General features: G+C 44.2%; 1 protein-coding gene across 1 annotated transcript in view; it reads right to left on the bottom strand.

Annotated features, from left to right (window-relative positions):
- The window catches only part of PLA2G4A (phospholipase A2 group IVA), an 83,511-nt gene that overhangs the window by 27,639 nt on the left and 32,909 nt on the right, over window positions 1-22,963 (bottom strand). Inside the window, exons 3-5 of the mRNA XM_083506783.1 lie at window positions 14,558-14,639; window positions 9,665-9,813; window positions 4,175-4,288 (exon numbers count right to left, since the gene is read on the bottom strand). Coding sequence (XP_083362909.1) covers window positions 4,175-4,288; window positions 9,665-9,813; window positions 14,558-14,639 — 345 coding nt within the window. The remainder of the gene's footprint in view (window positions 1-4,174; window positions 4,289-9,664; window positions 9,814-14,557; window positions 14,640-22,963) is intronic.

Below are 22,963 nucleotides of genomic sequence, written 5' to 3'. Positions count from 1 at the left end.
GCCCGGGGCTTGAGGAGCCGTCGCCGGGAGTTGCTGCTGCTGTTGTTGCTGCTGCTGCCGGGACATGCCGGCCTCCTCCTCGTCCGCTGTCTCGCGCTCCTCCCTTTTGCACGCGCTGCCCCGCCGCCGCCCCATTGGCTGGGTCCTGTCAGCTGATCCTGTGTTATTTCCTGTGTGTGTGTGTGAGGGGAGAATGGAGAGAGAAACCTCGGCACCACCACCGCGGAGCCGCCCCCGGCTCGACGCGGATCCTCGCCGCCGCCGCCTCTCACCGCCCGACTCGCCCGCCTCCCTCCCACGGCACACCAGCCAACGTCTCACGGCACACTAGTGTGCCGCGGAACACCGGTTGGGAAACACTGCCCTACTGCTCTTCATCTTTCCTGCCCTGGTGGCTTTGTACTGCTAACCTTTCCTGTCACCTGTTCCTGAAACCATCACCTGGTGTAGCGGCCTTACAACTTTCAGGACACTGCTTTAATCCTAAACTGCTGCAAAATACCCTCTTTAACTTCTACAATTCACCTTACTTTCACTATACAGTGGTACCTTGGTTCTCAAACTTAATCTGTTCCGGAAGTCCGTTCCAAAACCAAAGTGTTCCAAAACCAAGGTGCACTTTCCCATAGAAGGTAATGCAAAACGGATTAATCCGTTCCTGACTTTTAAAAACAACCCCTAAAACAGCAATTTAACATGAATTTTACTATCTAACGAGACCATCGGTCCATAAAACGAAAGCAATAAACAGTGTACTGCAGTCGCATAATCAATCCACCAGTAGCTGAACTGGGTTCCACACAGTCACAAAAACAAAACAAAAAGAGCCGCGAAAACAAAAATGCAAAATGAATTGCAAAAACAGACAAACCTCAGCGTAACACTCAAAACGGACGTGTGGCACTCAAATCGGAAGCGTGACACTCAAAACGGAGCACGTTCAGCTCCCGAAAAAGTTCGCAAACCAGAACACTTCCGGGTTTGCAGTGTTTGGGTTCCAAGCTGTTTTGAATACCAAAGCGTTTGAGAATCAAGGCACCACTGTATCCATTTACTACTGTAAATACAGCACCACCTTAACTTGGACCACCTTCTCTGCTCTTGTTGGGTCATTTGCTTGTTTGGTGCCTTTAAACAAGACACCCCCAAGAAAGTTTACAGAAGAAAAGGTTGACTTCTTCCGCCTCGGGCAGCCAAGTGTCTTGGACCGACTTCGTCCACAGCCCTCTTCCCTTTGTGGATAATTTTCCCCAGCTCCATCTGCTCCCAACTCCTTAAAAATATTTAGCACTAAGGAGACATAATTAGAGGCAAACCACAAACGAAAAGCCAGCCGACAGATCCTCCCTTCCTGTGTGCTTAACTTAGATTCCCCTCCAGCTCTCTTTGCCAAGTGGTGAGCCAAACAAGAAGCCTGGCTCCAGGCCAATTGTTTCTCCCTGGGTGGCAAAAATAAAGTCTTTTTTCTTCTTTTGGTCTGCCCAGCTCCTGAAAGCACCATATATATTGATAGTGCTGATCATAAAAATAAATATCGCCCTTCTCTCTTCCACGGACATTTTAGAAGTGTGCCTTCCCCCATATCAACCTTCTCAGTGGTGGTTATTAGGATGGCGGCTAACAGACTGAGGTTGAATCCTGACAAGACAGAAGTACTGTTTTGGGGGGACAGGGGGCAGGCGGGTATGGGGGATTCCCTGGTCCTGAATGGGGCAATTGTGCCCCTGAAGGACCAGGTGCACAGCCTAGGAGCCATTTTGGACTCACAGCTGTCCATGGAGGCGCAGGTCAATTCTGTGTCCAGGGCAGCTGCCTACCAGCTCCGTCTGGTACACAGGCTGAGACCCTACCTGCCCGCAGACTGTCTCGCAGGAGTGGTGCATGCTCTAGTTATCTCCCGCTTGGACTACTGCAATGCGCTCTATGTGGGGCTACCATTGAAGATGACTTGGAAACTACAACTAATCCAGAATGTGGCAGCTAGACTGGTGACTGGAAGTGGCCACCGGGACTATATATATAAAGGATCTTCACTGGCTCTGAGTACGTTTCCGAGCACAATTCAAAGTGTTGGTGCTGACATTTGAAGCCCTAAATGGCCTCAGCCCAGTATACCTGAGGGAGCGTCTCCACCCCCATCATTCAGCCCAAACACTGAGGTCAAGTGCTGAGGGCCTTCTGGGGGTTCCCGCACTGCGAGAAGTGAGGTTACAGGGAACCAGGCAGAGGGCCTTCTTGGTAGCGGCACCCGCCCTGTGGAACACCCCCCCCCAATCAGTTGTCAAAGAAATTAACAACTATCTGACGTTTAGAAGACATCTGAAGGCAGCCCTGTTTAGGGATTTTTTCAATGACTGATGTTTTAATGTGTATATATATATATATATATATATATGTAGGTTTTGGTGTCTTCGGGTGTCTTCCCGTGTAAGAGTTGGGGTGTCTAGGCGACGTTTCGACGAGGTCTCACTCGTCATCTTCAGGCTGGTGCTTTCGGCTTCTTGTTACTGGAACAGAGCAGGATCTCAGTGTTTGAGTTCCTATAAATACTGTTGAGGGGGTGTGGTGTATAGCCTCCAACGTTCTGGGCAGAGAGGAAGTTCCCAGGTTAGTGTGCCTTTTCTTCTTTTGTTCCTTAATTACTTGAGGGATATCTTGAGTGATTTCTTGAGTGATATTCTGAGTACCACTTAGGTGGGTCATTAAGTGTGGATTAGTTGCTAAAGCTTTCGTGTCTTGACCTCTTGAGCTTGTGAAGAGTTTTTCTGAGAAGATGGCTGTACTGCACTTAGTTGTGCTCTGGCTTGGCTTCGTGTATAGGGGCCAGACCCAGACCCTCTCCACAGATAAATTACAGACACCATCCAGTAGCCAAACCATAGTGGCACCTCCGGATGCTGCACCCCCCTGCAATCCCTACACAGATCTGGCTGGCACAGGGCACAAAACCACAGCTCGCCCCTATACACGAAGCCAAGCCAGAGCACAACTAAGTGCAGTACAGCCATCTTCTCAGAAAAACTCTTCACAAGCTCAAGAGGTCAAGACACGAAAGCTTTAGCAACTAATCCACACTTAATGACCCACCTAAGTGGTACTCAGAATATCACTCAAGAAATCACTCAAGATATCCCTCAAGTAATTAAGGAACAAAAGAAGAAAAGGCACACTAACCTGGGAACTTCCTCTCTGCCCAGAACGTTGGAGGCTATACACCACACCCCCTCAACAGTATTTATAGGAACTCAAACACTGAGATCCTGCTCTGTTCCAGTAACAAGAAGCCGAAAGCACCAGCCTGAAGATGACGAGTGAGACCTCGTCGAAACGTCGCCTAGACACCCCAACTCTTACACGGGAAGACACCCGAAGACACCAAAACCTACATTCCTGTACCCGTGAAAATCTACGAAAGCAAATATATATATATATATATATATATATATATATATATATATATATATATATATATATATATTGTTGGAAGCTGCCCAGAGTGACTGGGGAAACCCAGCCAGACGGGTGGGAAATAAAGTCTTCACCAAGGAAAATGGTAATATTACTAATAGGGTAAAAAGTGTTGCAATTGCCTTGCCATTTCCCCAAGCTCTTTCTCTCCTGGGAAAGCATTACCAAGCTAATCCAACGGCAACAAGGATCTAGTTTTAATCATTTTTTAAATGCACATCATGCTCTTTTCCTGTGATCAACACAGTTAATAACATTGTCTCATTGTACAAGTAAATCACAACAGCCTTGTAAGCCAAGTTACTATTGTTTGAAAGGGCTTTATAGCACCCTTCACGTCATACTAAATTCCACCATGATTAAAAAAGGATATCACTGTTTGACATGGCTACATGGGGTACATTATATAAAAGAACTGCTTCTATACACTCATTGAATCAATGTATTTATATGTTTTGGGTTCTACTGCTGTCTTTTAACTTGCATTTTGCATTTAATTCATTTTACAGTAGGCTGCTGTTAGTCCTACTGAAAAGTTTGATTTTGAAGCTTATGGACTTCCACACTGGGGCCTTCAGGTGCAGAGCAGATTTGAAATACTTTAATGACTAGAGACACTCTTAGCCCTCCATAATACTGCACAATGCCAGCTTTGCCACTGACATCAATGGAACGGATATTCTACCAGCGGCATTTTGAAACCTACTTTATTGATGATGAGTGAGACCTCTTTCTTCTCTCCCACTTTCAAAGAAGATATGGGGAACGTCGCTGTACCAATTGTCTCATCCATCACATAATTTGCATCCATAAGAGTGACCTGCAAAAGATAAACATTATTATTTTTTATTTTAAAAAACCACCTATTTGCCTTTATGATGACATTCATTAAAGGCAACATATTTGCCAAGCAATTATTAGTACACCTTTGTCAGATATGGCAAAGCAATTGCACAGAGGGACCAAACTTGATATATCTAAGCATTTTCTTTTTCTTTTGTCATCCAATCGCCTTTCTCTACTGCCATTTCTGATTTACATTTTTTGGTCCCGTTCTCTATCTAGACCACTAGTATAGATATCTGGTTTCCTGTTCCTCAGTATGAATGGGCAGAATCTGCTTATGCACCAAGCACCTATTTTTCAATATATCTTGCCAGGAGTCTAGGACAGCTGCAAATTTGCCCACCTCATTCCTAAGCCATGATGGGTCATTTAAAAATATTAATGTAGAAAAAAAATCAAATTAAGCAGGAAAAAGGAAAATTCAAGCATTTGTGTACATTAGTACACAACAAACAGAGCATGAATGAGGAAAATAAAATATTAAAATCTGGCAGAAATATGCTTAATGAAGAGTCACCATCAGTAGACAAAAACATTTTGAAATAGTGGGCAAAATTTGCCCAAAGACACATACTATTCTAATGTCAGAGCAGCCACATACTAGAATGAGGCATGGAAAGTATTCTGAGATCAAGACAGGCGTCTGGGGGCCAGTTCAAAAATGCAATATTATGATATGAATTTTAATCAGTTGGGTATTCAGTGTATGAATTGAGACTTGTGGGAATTGATTCCCTTGAAACAGTGTTGTATTCTGAGGTGATATGTGAATCAATCAATCAATTTCCTTTATTCGACCGATAGTCAGAAATAAAACATTACACAATAATTATAAACTATAACATCATAGGGGTACATAAATAAGGTAGGGCCACAGTACTAGACCTCTCACAGATAACCCACATCAAGGCTTTCAGTTATACGTTTCCGACGCTTGAGTGCCAGGAAAAGAAATTTAGCCACTGACAAAGTTGTTTTCCCAGAAGACTTATTTAGCAGATATGCTGTCTGCTTTCCTATTTGTCGGGAACTGAGCTGGGGTAAGTATGGAGTTATAAGATACTGTCTTAAATTGTTGTAGATGGGACAGCTCAGTAAAATGTGCTCTGTGGATTCTACCTCACCCAATGCACAGTGGCATAATCTCTGGTCATATGGGACTCCTCCATATCTTCCCTTCAGAACCGCCGAGTCAAGAACATTCAGCCTAGCCGCAGTAAATAGTCTGCGGTATTCCACATAGTGGATATCCGCCAGGTAGCGAGCTGGAGCAGCCCGATACAACTGCTCCCCCAGAAACAACCCAGGTTTCACACGGGCTATGTCCTCCTGTCTGGCAATATCCCTTAATCTTTGAGCGATCACTGCCTTGGCGTGGCTATACGTCATGGACTCTATATAAAGGGAGGACAACCCGCACTTCTGCACTTCCTCCACTATCTCCCCTTCCCATGAAGATTCAAAGTTATCCCTCAGAATCAAGGGGGCCAAACCCACCGGTCTGAAACAGAGCTTGAGCCATAGCCATAACTTCGCTTTCAGGACCACATACCTAAAGGCTTGACAACCGGTTTCCAGTCTCATGATTGCACCTGCCACAGAGGGATATGTGAATCTTATCTGTAATAGTCCATTCCTGCATACAACTCACTACAGTGGTACCTTGGTTCCCGAATTTAATCCGTTCCAGGAGTCCATTCGACTCCCGAAATGGTTTGAAAACCAAGGCTTCCTGCACTCAATCGGAAGCCGTGTCCGACGTTCGGCTTCCAAAAAACGTTCGCAAACTGGAACACTCACTTCCGAGTTTGGGAGCCAATTTGTTTGACAACTAAGCCGTTCAGCTACCAAGGTACCACTGTACTTGGTGCTGCAGCTATTAAAATAATTAACTCGCAGATGTTGTGCCAATAGTTGCACAGAATATGACATTCCAACATCATAAAGATGTTGATCTATAGCCATTTCTTTACTTTTCCCTCCTTTGCTCATTCTCATAGTGTAGAATGGAGATCATCAGTAAGTGGCCCCAAAGGCAGGGGAATGTAAAAGGAAATGCTAAACATTTACATTACTCTGATGGCCATATAATTTTGCAAAATTTTGTGTTATTATTTTGTAGTTGACACCAGCTGAAGCGGACACTTAATCTCCACTTCAGTCTGGCCCCATACACCAGAGGCAGGAGAAAGTAAATGGCAATTAAATTCAAGAGGTAAAGGAAACTTTGAATTTCATGAACTCTGGTAAGTATGCTCAGAAATATCATTTCCAACTACAAGGTTTTGCCTGCCACTTTTAAGCTCTTCTTGCTGTTAGATTCCCCCCTCTTCTTCTCAAAGGCCAGGTTTATTTGCTTGGGAATAGGGCTGGGGAGAGAATGAGGCCAGTAGGAATGGCTGGCAAAACCCATTTCCAGCTAGACCAAATTCAGAAGGGTCTGGGCCCAGCTCAGAATGGACAGTTTCCATCTTTTTGAATCCTTATTTCAAATTTCACCAGCTTTGCATTTCCCCCATCAGTAGCTAGTTCATGGGTGTCATTCTTTCAGTTGTCAAACTAACAACATTGGTTAACAAATTTGCTTGAAAAATAGAATTTAAGCAGAGAAGGGTAGGCCTCCACAATGATACATTTCTAAGCACCGAATTACAAACTAAATTTTATAATGTGTACATTATAGAAATGTGATAGTAGAGGGAAAGCATTTTTGCAAATGGCACTGCATTACTGTCAGATAAACACTCTTATCCAGCCTACACAACATTATTGGTTCTTTAGTGTTAGCTTTCAGATTTTTCGTCATGTGTTTCCATAAGCAGCTGAGCATGTCAATTTAAATTATTAAATCTATTACAATAAAAGAAGGTTCCTAAATGTTCCTTTTTAAAGCTGCCCAGTGGGAAATTATTTCAATTCACCATAGTCATAGCAACAGAAATGAGCAAACTAGCTAGCCCCTTAAGAAAATTCCTTTCGATATTTTTTTTCTGCCTCCGAGAATAAGGGAAGTTCACATAATGCGTACTAAGAACAGCATAAAGAGAAGTAAAAGAGGATGTTGCTGGAATGAAAGCCCCAGTTTGGAGCAGATATACTCATTTAAGCTCAGCACACATATACCATGCATGAGAGTATTGGATTACCTTCTATCACAAGAACCAGTAGACCTTCTGCAGGCCCCTTGCTACTACTCATAATCTCCTAGATAATGTGGTGAATGGATGTGGTTACACAGCGTTGAGTGAAGAGAACCACGCTCAATTATGTTCTCACAGTTGCTCATTTCTTTACTCGTTTTGTTTGTTCCAGTTGCAGCATTAAAAAAAAAAGTCAAAGGCTCAGTTCTGTTGAGATATGAAAGCTTTGCCTAACATATAATGAGTTAAAGAAACTTTTCAGGTATACCTTTCCCAAAAAAACTGGAGGCATTCTTATTAGGGATAATAGGGGATGAAATAAAAAAGGATGATCACAAGCTACTTCAATATGCTGTGGTGGCAGCTAGGATTCTTGTAGCACAAAAATGGAAGTCATCAGAGATCCCAACAGTTATGGAATGGCAGGAAAAAGTTTTTGAATATACAGAATTAGCGAAAATGTCATATAAGATCCGACACCAAAAAGGGTCAAAGTTTGTAGAAGAATGGAGTAAATTTGTAACGTATATAGAAACTAACTGTAGAAATCTAAGAACTATAGCAGGATTAACATAATTCTTGTGACGTGTATAGAAAAATAGAAGAAACTGTAAGAGAAGATGCATACCAAGAAAACCGCGACTGGAAAGGAAGGAAGTTTTACATTTAGCGCAATGTAAATAAGATGACATTAAGAATGATTGTAAAGAGTGTTTTATTTGGGGGTTTTTTGCCTTTTTTGGAAAATGTCAATAAACAACATTATTTTTTTAAAAAAGCTTTGCCTCACAAAAGAATGGCAGACGCAACTGATAGACTACATGGAACTGGCAGAAATGGCTGGCAGAATCCGAGACCTGGGAGAAGAGGCAGTGGAAGAGGACTGGAAAAAATTTAAGGACTATTTACAAAAACATTGTAAATTGTATGAGTGTTAAGAAGGATGCAGGACTGAAAACAACATGGCACCAGCAATTTAGTTGAAAGAAACATGAGAATAAGTGAGATCTGAGAAAAAGATAAATTTTGGAATAACATTATGTCTAAATTAAGTATTTAAGTATTTGATAAAAATATTTAAAGTCGGAGACATAATATTTGAAAATTACAAAATAAGAGTTGAAACAAGGTGATAAATTGCTGTTTATAATTTTATAATTGGGAACGCAGGAATGGGAGATGTGAGGAAGTCCAAAAAGTTAAGAAAATATGGTTGTTGGATATTTGATTTTGTTGTATGTTTTTTATTATATGTTAATCTTTTTGCTTTTTTCTGTTTTTCTTTGTTTGTTGTATTTTGGTGATGGTTTTATATGTGTTTGGTGAATATAATGTTTAAAATCCTTAATAAATATCTTATAAAAAAACAACAACAAAATTTCCTTATCTTATTTACCCCGCCATTAAAGCCATTCTACAAATGGGGAACGAGGTTGATGACCTTCTCTTCTCCAAACCTCTCAAGAAGCCCACAGATTGCTCTCTCTTCTCATACTGAGTGAGACAGATCTCACCGAGGTGGGCGACTCCTGGCTGGGCTATATCACTTCAGACTGCCGGTGGGGATTCACATGTTCCTCCAAACAAATTAACTCCCTGACCATAGAAAACTCAATGTAAATGGGAACAGTTCAAGCATAGCTTGATATATCCATTTCCCACACAAAGCTATCTTTTGGGGGAAGAGTTCCATTATGTGAGCTCTCACCTGTAACCTGATGTAAAAAGGTAAAGGACTCCTGGGTGGTTAAGTTCTGCCAAAAGCGACTATGGGGTTGCGGCGCTCATCTCGCTTTTAGGGCGAGGGAGCCGGTGTTTGTCCACAGACAGCTTTCCGGGTCATGTGGCCAGCATGCCTGAACTGCTTCTGGCGCAACGGGACACCGTTATGGAAACCAGAGCACACGGAACTGCCGTTTACCTTCCCGCCACAGTGGTACCTATTTACCTACTTGCACTGGTGTGCTTCTGGACTAACACATTGCCAATGCTACATTCTTCCTCCCTCTGTCAAACCATGCTTCCGGACACCATTTTGCAAATTCAGCAAAAAAAGATGGATAGACTTAAAAGAATGCAAACTTGTATAAATTATTCTGAATACTACAGTCTTCCTGAGGTAAGTTTAAATATCTTTGGAACAAACCAGCAAAAGATATAAGCAGCCCTGCACATATGACCCCCGGAGCCAATATAATGTGTGCTGGTACCTCCAAAACATTTTCCTGCTTGGGGTCTAAAATTATTTCAAAGGTTTCATTCCACTCGGGGTTCACATTGTTGTTGATGTGTGTCGTTCTCTTTCTGCTATCTGGGGCTGTTGGGATGAACAGTTCCACATAGGGGTCAGGAGTGTCCACTGAAATAAAACAAAGACACGCAGGAATCAGTAACAGACTCTTCAAAAACATGGAGGTAAATCGAACAGCCAATTGCACTCAACAGACTCTTCACCAACTGCACTTCTGTTTGTGTGTTTGTTCTGCACAGACATATGAAACCCTGGGCTGAACAGATGCTATTTTGAACGTAAGACAACAAATCGAGTTAAGGACACAGCCCTGTGCCCAAGAGGTGCTGGCTAGGGAGAGCTAAAATTTGGCAGAAGTCCTTACATTGGTGCATCTTCAATACAGCTCCCACAATTGCCCTGCTCTAACAGGATTTGAAGCACAGAATGCAGTGTTGACTGATCACCATTGCCAGTGAAAGGGCCAGAGCAGGCTGGCACGGAAAGAGTAGACTTAATGTCAAATATTTTGCTTGCTCAGAGCCCTCACCTTGCTCCTACAGTAGCACATAACATCAATAAAATATGTGAAACCAGTAAAGGTAAAGGACCCCTGGACGGTTACGTCCAGTCAAAGGCGAATATGGGGTTGTGGCGCTCATCTCGCTTTCAGGCCAAGGGAGCCGGCATTTGTCCACAGACAGCTTTCCGGGTCATGTGGCCAGCATGACTGAACCGCTTCTGGCGCAACGGGACACCGTGATGGAAACCAGAGCACATGGAAGTGCCGTTTACCTTCCCGCCACAGTGGTACCTATTTATCTACTTGCACTGGTGTGCTTTCAAACTGCTAGGTTGGCAGGAGCTGGGACAGAGCAACGGGAGCTCACTACATAGCAGGGATTCTAACTGCCGACCTTCTGATCGGCAAGCCCAAGAGGTTCAGTGGTTTAGACCACAGCGCCACCTACTGTGCAGTCACCTCTTATGAAAGGGTTCAACTCCAGGGGCAGCATGTATATGCAAAATTGTGCAAAGATAACAGCTGCCGTCTGAAAGCTGGGGAAACCCCACATGGAGGACCTCCCTGCATCTCCACTGCCAGAGGAAGAAGAAACCTGGCTCCCTTGGCTCCAAATCTGCTCCAGCCTTTTCTTTCCCAGCCAGAACCTTCCTTAGGGCACAGCCACACTGGCCTTTTAATAACAGGTGTTATTTACTTAATATACCGCTTAATTGCCAACATGTCTTCTAAGTGATTTAGAAGTATAAAACCAATTACACACACACACACACACACACACACACACACACACACATATATATATATATATATATATATATATATATATATGCTTTCGTAGATTTTCACGGGTACAGGAATGCAGGTTTTGGTGTCTTCGGGTGTCTTCCTCTTACACGGGAAGACACCCGAAGACACCAAAACCTGCATATATATATATATATATATATATATATATATATATATACACACACATAATTAAAATACGCAATAAAACAAGTCCATCAAAACATTAAGCTAAACATCCAATAAAACAAGCCTATTAAGAGAGCTCAAAAATCATAATTGCTAATATGGCAATTAAAGCAGGAGGTTCAGGTCAGGAGATCAAAGGAATGCTCATCTGAGAAGCTGGTAGAATGTCAGTGCATATTTTAGCAGGCAGACCATTTCACAACAGTAGTTGTTGTTGTTGGTATTCATCTGTCTCGATAGACAATGGAATGTTGCCTCCAGGAGTGAAATAGAGCAACGTGTTTGGCACCGGCTTGGCTGTAGGAGTTGCGTGTCAAGACCCCGAAGCCACCCCCTCGTTGAGAAATAACGCACACAAAGACACGGATATTAGGTTAATGTTATTGGGCATATTTGGCCACAGCTTTATTGATTGCAGAATGTGAGTGGTATTGGCTTAGGCACTGAATGGACCCAACTATATCTGACTCCTGACCAATGCGCAGGAAGTCTGGTAAGGGTAAACCACTGGAAGGGGGAGCTCTGTCAATGCAGACCAACTCAAGCTCCCCCTGGTCTTCCCGTCGGGGTCGTGTCATGGCCCTAGCCCCCAACCCGGGCTTTGGAAAAGATCAACACCCCGGGATTCCTTTAACGGAATATCCTTAAGCTTGGAGGGGCAGGTGATGGCCACACCTCCCCCCCCCAACAAAGTTGTGAGGATTGCTACGTGGTAGGCGAAAACCAAATGGCCAGTGCCAATTTGCCAAGTGGAAAAATTCCTGCCAGGCCCTTCAACAGCGACCAACCAAGGTCCATAGCAAAGCCAGTGCCTAAACCTGCAAAATAGGGAGGGAGGGCGAGTGATTAAGGAAGCGAGCCAAAGAGGAAGCCCTCCGGCTCGCGCCTCCGCTTAAATGGTCCCGGCCACGCCCCTCCAGCCAGTGGATTGGCTGACCAGGCTCTGACATGGCTGGAATCCCCCAGGCAACGGGGGAATTAATGGCTTTCCAGTTATTCAAGTGTGTAACCACAACTATGATCTCAACCAAGTGTCGGCCCCCTCAGGACTCCCCCTCTCGCTGAGTTGGAAATACACACCTGACACAGTCTGCCATTCCTGTTTCCCACTCAGGAGTGAACCATTCTCTCCAAAATGGCAAAAGCAGTGACCCAAAAATGTCCACCCTCTGAGGTCACCCTGTCAGGGCAGTCCAACAGGCCTTGGTAGTATACAAGGCTAGAGAACAAGGAGCCTGAGACAGGCCAAATGTTTCCAGCATTCTCCACCTCCTTCTTCCCAGGGTTTCCCAGCAGGTGATAGGTAATGGTAAAGGTAAAAGAACCCTGGGCGGTTAAGTCCAGGTTAAAGACGAATATGGGGTTGCAGCGCTCATCTCGCTTTCAGACTGAAGGAGCCAGCATTTGTCCACAGACAGCTTTGCTGGTCATGTGGCCAGCATGACTAAACTGCTCCTGGTGCAACAGAACACCATGTCAGAAGCCAGAGCTCACAGAAATGCCATTTACCTTCCTGCCACAGCGGTTCCTGTTTATCTACTTGCACTTTGATGTGCTTTCAAACTGCTAGGTTGGCAGGAGCTGGGACAGAGCAACGGGAGCTCACCTTGTCACGGGGATTCGAACCACCAACCTTCTAATCTGCAAGTCCTAGGCTCTGTGGTTTAACCCACAGCACCACCCGCATCCCATCACCAGCAGGTGATACCAGTAACCAGTCAAGGCAAAAGAGTTGCCAGGGAGAAGCCATCAAACATACCCACCCCAGTTTCTTACCTTTACCTTCTTACCTACAGGACCTATAAAGATATCACTTTTCATTGTAGTTATCATCTTGCACAAAATTTACTAATCCAGCTTTTGAGGTTGCTGAGACTCCAATTACATCTGCAAATGTTTTTAGGTGAGCAGCAACTTCACTTCAGCAGGTAGCCAAGACGTAATGGCAACTCTCAAGGATCTTTAGATGACTACTTTTTTCTCTTTGCAGAAAGGTTTTCTGCAAAATGTGTCATCAAAGGTTGCCCTCAACACTTCCTTGGAACAGTATCACTGGCCTCCTTCACAATCATCAATAAAGTCCCGAGATTATCAGCTACCAATATGAGAACAAACATGCCTCTCTGTGCAATCTGTAGGGCAAGAGACTCTCTCACCACGTGAGACTGCCCCACAGTGCTTTGTGCCATATGAATATGTTACCATTCACAAACAATTAGTTTCATTCGAAGGAATATGAGACAGCATTTGCCACCGAAACCCACAAGTATTGCATAAAATAGTTCAGAAACTAACAACAACAAAGACACACACAGGGTTCTGGATGGGATATAACTTTGCCTACCCACCCGGTTTCCTATGCACACAATTACTGTGAAAATTCATCAGCACTGTAGTAAAGTTGAGCAACATGTGCCAAAATTTCAAAACTTCAGCATCTCTATATTTGTTTTGTAATAGCCCCTGGTATTGTTGAGCAAGGCTGAGAATGCATAGGAAAGAGCACATTGATACATTAAATGATCACACATTAATTTCTAAAGGGGGCATATAGCAGATGTCGTGGGCCACAACTGTCACCAGTCCAAGCCAGTATGGCCAATAGTCAGGGGTGATGGGAATTGTAGCCTGAAACATCCGAGAGGAAGAGCAGTGGTCACTCCTATTCTAAATGCTCATACTAGATTGCCTTTCAAACAAAAAGCACACTTTTGGCTTTACTTTCTGTTTTGCCATAAGGACTCAGCAAAACTTTTGCACACACCCCTTTCTTGACCGCAGCTAACCTCCAAGTTTCAGTAAGTGAATTGCTGAATTCTAAGTCAGTCTAAGAAGAGTAAAGGCAGCAAACACACTCATTGACTTTGCTGCTACAGTGGTACCTCGGGTTACATACGCTTCAGGTTACATATGCTTCAGGTTACAAACTCTGCTAACCTAGAAATAGTACCTCGGGTTAAGAACTTTGCTTCAGGATGAGAACAGAAATCGTGCAGCGGCGGCGCAATGGCAGCGGGAGGCCCCATTAGCTAAAGTGGTGCTTCAGGTTAAGAACAGTTTCAGGTTAAGTACAGACCTCCAGAATGAATTAAGTTCTTAACCCGAGATACCACTGTACTGGGAAGTGTAAAATAACAAGTAAGCCTATCATTTTTAAAAAAATAATACAGTCAACAAAAATGCTGTTTAAGGAACCCGCATTACCTTAGTCATTGATTCTAACTGGCTGATTACAATTTAAAAGCCAGATAAAAATAGCTAGTTTAAGATTAGACCCCTCTCATATGGGAAGAACCCAGCATGTGTAACTTGGAGCGCATGCACACACCAAAATACCCCACAGAGCGATAGGAACAAAGCTGAAGTGATACTTACGCATGTCGCCAAAAGACCCTTTGGTGACATTCTTGGCTTGCTTAATTGTCACGGTAAAGATGTGCGAATACTGGTGTTCCACCTGCGTGCCAAAACAACAGCTGATGTTAGGAAGGAAATGAAAGGCCACAGAGCGCATAAATCAAACAACCCTCTCCAACCCATTTTCAACTTGTCTAAGACACTCCCCAAGTTTGTTTTCCCAAAAGCAAATGAAGCACCCACTGGAAGACACAGCATCCTGAATCAGAAGTCTTCAGCTTTACTGAACATTGAGACTACATTGAGCGTAACCGACTAGAACTACTCCTACACAACTGCTCGTTCCCCTCGCCACCACACCTTTGTGTTTTTAATTTTTAGCGTCAATGAATTCAACACTCCTCCCCTCCAAGCACTGGTCTTGCACAGACATTTCATTAGTCATCAAAAAACACAGCAGGGGCTGAGGAAGCCAAAAGTTGTTTTATAGATGCCTTTAACTTCACCCTGTGCTTGTAATTCCCTCCTACGGGAAAGGTACAATTATACCTAAATACTATATTGCAGAAGGCATACCGTATGCCTATGTGCATGTGGAAATGGGTTTACATTCAGGATACTTACATATACTAGAGCAGTTGTTTTCCAACTTTCTAACTTCACAGGATCCTTTCCACACTGGCCTGGCTCAAACGCCATGCTAAGCCACACAACGACTTGCCAGGACCATGCAAATGTCCTTTCCTATCAAGACAGGCAGCTTTATTGACGCCACCAGTAACACTGTGTTCTGTGATGTAGTACCCCAACGTTTTGCCCTAACCTGTTAGGCCAGACTCTCTGCTTTACCCCAAATCACCTTCCAGTTTGGCTGCGCAATCAAGGCAGCTTTTGACATCAGCTGGAAGGGAAATTGGCTGGAAGGGCAATTGACTTCTGCTGCCTCTTCCAGGTCTCCTCTCTCAGTGGCTTTTGACACAGTGAGTTGCATTCTTGTATCAGCCCAACTATGAGTTTTAGCTGAGGGTGAAGTTCAGTATTGTGCCATCAGCGTTCTTTAACAACCAGGTTCCTTTCTAATAGCCCCAGGTTCCTCCTTGGACCCTGGCAATATATATTCTGCAATTTTGTAGGACCAGGGCTGGATTTAAGTTTGATTAAGCTACTGAAGGTAATGGGGCCCTTTATATGTCCAGCTGTCCTTTGTCAACAACAAATTGCCGCTGTTTTGTGTTGAATATATGCTACGGTATATGGTAATTTATGTACCTAATAGGTATCTAAAGCCATTTGCACATAACAAAATATGTATTTTATCAAAGTAATTGTTGAACTGAAATGCAATTAAGAAGTGCTCTATATTAATAGTGAAATACAATTAAGAAGTTTATTAATAGTGAAATAATTACCAGTTATATTTTAGGGAGCAGGCTAGCAGGCAGGGCCCATTACTTACATCATAGGAGCCAACACAAAACACTGTTGCTGTATGTAGGTTTTATTTTATTTGTTTCTTATCTTATATTTTGGAAATGTACATCCAGTTGTTGTTTTTCTTTAATTTTTTTGGGGGGCCCAAGAGAGTGGGGCCCTAAGCTATAGCTTGTTAGCTTATACTTAAACCCGGCACTGTTAGGACCATACTGAATCTGCAATTGGGAGACCCTACACATTTATGGAGTAGCTGTCCCCAACGTACAGTGGTACCTCGGGTTACATACGCTTCAGGTCACAGACTCCACTAACCCAGAAATATTACTTCAGGTTAAGAACTTTGCTTCAGGATAAGAACAGAAATCGTGCTCCGGCGTCGCGGCGGCAGCAGGAGACCCCATTAGCTAAAGTGGTGCTTCAGGTTAAGAACAGTTTCAGGTTAAGTACGGACCTCCGGAACGAATTAAGTACTTAACCTGAGATACCACTGTACTGAGGTCACTCAACTTTATTGTCCTTTCAACAGCTAGTCCAGGAACAGATTTAGTGGGGTGGGGAGCTGGTTGATAAGAGGAAAACATAATGAGGGTAAAAAACAAATAATTTAAAAGAAATGCTGCTTAGGAAATCCTGTTTTCCGACAGTATCTGCCCAGCTGACGCACCTCAAACACCATAAACAAGGCTGGGTTTTAACAATACAATGGCAGGGTTAACTTGACATTATTGCCAGAATATTAGTTTATTAACTAGCTTAGTTGCCTGGGACAAATAAGGACCCACTCCAGGAAGTACGCAGAGAACCTTTTATAACAGGGGTGGGAGACCTCAGGCCAAATACAGGCCCCCAGGCCTTTGTATCTGGCCCTCAAGAGTCCACCCAGAACAAGGTGGGAACATGAGGGAACACAACTTCAAGGCTGAAAAAGGTCCCCACTCCCGTTTCATGGAGCGAAAGCTTGTTCTTCTTCTTCCTTCATGCCATCAACAGAAGCGAAAAATATCTGGTGGGGTTAGGGTCCTTTGCTTCTAACCGGCTGGTACTGCATGGCTAACAAGGTACCAGCAAACTTCCTTAGGGAAGGCACACTGATCTTGCTTCTCTTTATATAATCAGCACTTTTGTTCAAATGTATCCTTGGGGAGGAAGTACAGGAGAAAAACTCTCAAAAACAAACAAACAGCATGTGAGTATAACAGTGAAAACCATTCATTCATGAAAACGTCTTTAAACAGATCAATAAATACTGTTTGGTTAAAAAGAGAAGATTCATACCTCAAAGGCCAGTCTAAACAATATGCTTTGCAAAACAAAACAAAAAGTTTCCAAGAAGGGAGGGATGATTCCCTCCCAAACCTCTATTGATAGAGCGTTCCCTAGTAAAAGCCAACCAAAGCTTTCTAGGCCTACTGGAAAAGCCCAGAGTTTGCCCTGACCGTTCCCACAGTGTCGGTGACAGGAACGCTAAGTCATGGTGCTGAAACTGAATGCATCATGTCCGCTCCCGCATTTTCCTTCTACTTCCTTGGGAGCAGCAAGGAAGCTTAAGGAGACGTTTAAGAAAGGGGGAAAGCTTTGCTTCAACAGCTCCCTTCACAAAAGCACGTTTCCTTCTTTGCACAGGGACAGAGAGAACTAAGGATAAAATAATTACAGTGGTGCTTCGCAAGACGAAAAGAATCCGTTCCGCGAGTCTCTTCGTCTTGCGGTTTGTTCCGTCTTGCGAAGCAAGCCCATTAGCGGCTTAGCAGATTAGCGCTATTAGCGGCTTAGCGGGTTCAGCGGATCAGCTGATTAGCGGCTTAGCGGATCAGCTGATAAGCGGCTTAACGGATCAGCTGTTAAGCGGCTTAGCGGCTTAGGATCAGCTGATAAGCGGCTTAGCGGCTTGGGAAAAAGGGGGGGAGGGAAAAAACCCGCAGGAACTCACAAGACATTTTCATCTTGCAAAGCAAGCCCATAGGAAATTCATTTTGCGGAGCACCTCCAAAACGGAAAACCCTTTCGTCTAGCGGGTTTTCCGTCTTGCGAGGCATTCGTCTTGCAGGGCACCACTGTACTTATTAAAGGTAAAGGGACCCTGACCATTGGGTCCAGTCGTGGACAACAAATCAGTGGATTTGTAACTGGCTGACTGACCGAACCCAAAGGGTGCTCATCAATGGTTCCTCTTCATCCTGGAGAAGAGTGACTAGTGGGGTGCCACAGGGTTCTGTCTTGCGCCCGGTCTTATTCAACATCTTTATCAACGACTTGGATGATGGATTCAAGGGCATCCTGATCAAATTTGCAGATGACACCAAACTGGGAGGGGTGGCTAACACCCCAGAGGACAGGATCACACTTCAAAACGACCTTGACAGATTAGAGAACTGGGCAAAAACAAACAAGATGAATTTTAACAGGGAGAAATGTAAAGTATTGCACTTGGGCAAAAAAAATGAGAGGCACAAATACAAGATGGGTGACACCTGGCTTGAGAGCAGTACATGTGAAAAGGATCTAGGAGTCTTGGTTGACCACAAACTTGACATGAGCCAACAGTGTGACGCGGCAGCTAAAAAAGCCAATGCAATTCTGGGCTGCATCAATAGGAGTATAGCATCTAGATCAAGGGAAGTAATAGTGCCACTGTATTCTGCTCTGGTCAGACCACACCTGGAGTACTGTGTCCAGTTCTGGGCACCACAATTCAAGAAGGACACTGACAAACTGGAACGTGTCCAGAGGAGGGCAACCAAAATGGTCAAAGGCCTGGAAACGATGCCTTATGAGGAACGGCTAAGGGAGCTGGGCATGTTTAGCCTGGAGAAGAGGAGGTTAAGGGGTGATATGATAGCCATGTTCAAATATATAAAAGGATGTCACATAGAGGAGGGAGAAAGGTTGTTTTCTGCTGCTCCAGAGAAGCGGACACGGAGCAATGGATCCAAACTACAAGAAAGAAGATTCCACCTAAACATTAGGAAGAACTTCCTGACAGTAAGAGCTGTTCGACAGTGGAATTTGCTGCCAAGGAGTGTGGTGGAGTCTCCTACTTTGGAGGTCTTTAAGCAGAGGCTTGACAACCATATGTCAGGAGTGCTCTGATGGTGTTTCCTGCTTGGCAGGGGGTTGGACTCGATGGCCCTTGTGGTCTCTTCCAACTCTATGATTCTATGATTCTATGATTCTATGATTCTAACTCTGGGGTTGCGGCACACATCTCGCTTTATTGGCCGAGGGAGCCGGCGTACAGCTTCTGGGTCATGTGGCCAGCATGACTAAGCCACTTCTGGCGAACCAGAGCAATGCATGGAAACGCCGTTTACCTTCCCGCCGGAGCGGTACCTATTTATCTACTTGCACTTTGACATGCTTTCGAACTGCTAGGTTGGCAGGAGCAGGGACTGAGCAACGGGAGCTCACCTCGTTGCGGGGATTCAAACCCGTTGCGGGGGTTTAGACCACAGCACCACCTGCGTCCCTCCCAATTACTTATTAATTGGTTATTAATAGCACTTATATATTCCCTTTCTGCACCAAAGGCAAACAAGGGCAGTTTACAATGTGAAGCATTAACACAGCAAAAAAAGGTACAGATTTTTCTCAAGACAGCCTTCAGCGGCTTATGACACTAGCTCCCTGGCTTCTGCTTTCCCTCATGGCACCCAGGTCTTGAATGGCCCTGGGGGAAATGGCGGGTGGGGTTTCTCCAACTGTCTTCTCAGGCCACCAATGGGCTCCTTCAGGCACTGGTGGTTATGTGCTCCCTTCTCTTTGGGCTCTCCTCAGAAACACTTATGGTAGTTATATACTTGCATATATTAAGTATAATAATTACTTAGCATGCACGAATAGCACTTTATAGACCATTCAGAACACTTCACATACATTCCTTATAACTAATTTCCAAGGTAGGCCATTATTATTATTATTATTATTATCCTTATATTGAAGACCAACAGGAGAGAAGAGTAGGGCCAAAAGCACAGCTGTAAGGCGAGACTGTTCTGGCCAATTCTGACACAACTCCCAAGAAGAATGTGGTTTATGAGAGGGCCCTACTTCTATCAAATTGCTCAAAAGCCTGGAGAAACTACTGGGTCATTTGTCAGGGAAAGGCAGCCAATGTAACACCAATTATTAGAAAGGGATCCGGGGTAGGGGGGATCCTGGAAACTATAGGCCGGTTAACTTAACGCCCGTTCTGGAAGAACTGGTGGGAAGCATTGTAGAAGGTGGAACTACCAAGCACATATAAGCACAAGTCTTGCTGAGGGAGAACCAAAATGGCCTCTGTGAGGGCAAGTCCTGTCTCACTAACTGCTGAGAGTTCTGTGACAGTGTTAAACAGTAGATAACAGAGGCGATCTGGTTGACCCTGTGTAGATGGGCCTTTGGTCTGATGTTTGCTTGTTTTTCAATGATTAAGATAGAAACCATTTTGCTGACACATCAGAAGAAAAGGAACCATTCATCATTGCACCTTACCAATAAATTTTGGAAAAGCCTAGCATCTGGGAGCTCAGCACTATTGGGTTTTTGTGGATTACGTACTATTCAAGTACTGATACTCCCCTTGCCTGACATTACCTGCCATAGCATTGTTGCACAACTGAAGAATATATTTGATTACTTCGGCTTTTCAGAAGAGCTTGGACCAACCCAGCTTATGGCAGTAGAATTTCAGCCATTCTTACTAGCCCTCACTAAGCACAAACTGTAAGGCAGAGACAACTGCCCACATATTGCTATTTTAAGTGACAACTCAATACAATCAATAGCTGCTGACTATAGCTCAACAGAACTGCTAATAGGGTGAGAAATCACAGCACTCATTCAAATCCTAAAGAAGGAACTCATTGCAAAATGGACTGTCTGGAAAGTGTTGCTACGTCAGATTACCAAGCTAACAGAAGCTATAAACATTTCTATAATGGGCAGAATTCAGTGTGAACTACCAGAGGAGACAGTTTATATATTAAATTTGATGAAGAAAAGGCATTGCATACTTCAGGTACCGTACAAAGGTAATACAAATCATCCAGAATGTATTCTGTTGAGGCCGAACATGGGAATGTGTAAGAGACGCTGATGACTACTTCTCCCTGCTTCTGAAAACATTCACTCATCAAATGCAGAAGTCAAGTTCATCTATGAAGTCTTTTGTACTCAAGACTTCACTCGACTGACAACAATGGAAGATTATCACTCAATCTAGACTTCAGGAAGACTTCAAGATTCAAAGTTCTTTCCTAGCTTCCTGACTGGTGTGTACTCATGAGAGGAAGGGCTATAGCTCAGTAGAAGAACGCAACATGGATCAATCATCTCACTCAGAATAAGCTTTCTATGTTTATATGTCATCCAAACCTTCCATGAACATTCTACTTCTCGTTTTAATCATATCACTTTTCCTCCTGCACAGGCTTCCTTTTTCTCAGCCTGTTTATCTTAAGCTTATTCTTTTGGTCTACTATAAATATTTACTTCTGTTGCTCCCGTTTATTGTCTTAGAACAGGGGTCTGCAACCTTTAAGACAAAAAGAGCCACTTGGACCCGTTTCCGAAGGGGAAAAAAAACCTGGGAGCCGCAAAACCATTGTGACATTTAAAGCATGCGCGCCGCTGCCCTCCGATCTGACAGCGGGCGGGAAGGTGACGTTGGGACGGTGCGTGACTAACGCACGCACTGCCCCCATGCGACATCACAGCCAGTACAGCGCCCGCTACAGTGGGGAGTGTCGGGGCGCACAATGCGCCTCCTCCTCTCGCTAGTATCCGCCCCGGAGCAGCGGCAAAGGTGTAAAAGAGCCACATGCGGCTCCGGAGCCGCGGGTTGCAGACCCCTGTCTTAGAAACTCAAAAACTTTTCTTTAAAAAGACAGAGTTAGAGCACAATCCTATCACACACAAACACCCAACACACACACATATTTATGCCAGGGTTAGGCAGAGGAAAATGCAACCATTTACCCCTACAGTGAGCATAAAAGGTGGCATGTGTCCTGCAGGCTTATGCTTCTGTTGCAAATAAGATTTAGATAAATACAGGTTCTGCTGAATGGTAACTGTCAATTTTCTTCCAGCTATACTGCATAATTAAACTCAGAGAGGATAAACTCAGAGACCTCAACATTACTCTGGAACTGAAAATAGCTTCTCCCCAGTTTTTCCAGATAGCAGTTGTTGCACAAAAGGAAAGGGGAGTGTTTGAGTGTGCATAAACAACATCGTTTTCTTCCAGCCTGCATTCATTTATCCATACACCATCCTGGTTCTCTACTCACACTAACCTACCGTATTTTTCGCTCTATAGGATGCACTTTTCCCCCTCCAAAAATGAAGGGGAAATGTGTGTGCGTCCTATGGAGAGAATGCAAGCTCCTTGGCTTCAGCGATAGCAACGCGAAGCCTCTGAAGCACAGAGGGAGCGCTCCTTTCGCTGCTTTCGCGTTGCTTATGCTGAAGCCGGGAGAGCGAGTGGGGTCGGTGCGCACCAACCCCTCTCGCTCTCCAGGCTCGGTTCCTTTTGCTGAAGCCGGGAGAGCAAGACTCCTCCCGGCTTCAGCAGAGAGGGAGAGCTGCGCAGCGCCCCTTCAGCGAAGCGGGAGGAGAAATGGAAGGGGCTCCGTTTCTCCTGCCGCTTCGCTGAAGGGGCGCTGAGCAGAGGGGGGGGGGTATTTTTTCCCCCTTGTTCTCCCCCTCTAAAACAATGTGCGTCCTATGGTCGGGTGTGTCCTATAGAGCGAAAAATACGGTGTATGGATTTGGAGACTATGCCTCACCCATCTGCATGCACAGAAAGAATGAGGAAAACCTACCATTGTAAAAAAAAAAATTGCATAAGAGTGGTTACATTTATTTATGTATGTTAAAACTTTTAAAAGCTTTGCTTTAGAACCAAAAAGGTTCCCAGTGTTCCTTAGACGGTAACAGTTAAGACATCCCTGACTGCAGGCTCACATCCTAAAAGACAAAACACAAAAGGGAAAAGGTCTGGAGAAG

Source organism: Podarcis liolepis, assembly GCF_965112155.1.
Source record: "Podarcis liolepis genome assembly, chromosome: 6".
In the NCBI taxonomy this organism is placed as follows: Eukaryota; Metazoa; Chordata; class Lepidosauria; order Squamata; family Lacertidae; genus Podarcis; species Podarcis liolepis.
This window is presented reverse-complemented; position numbering and strand designations above follow the sequence as displayed.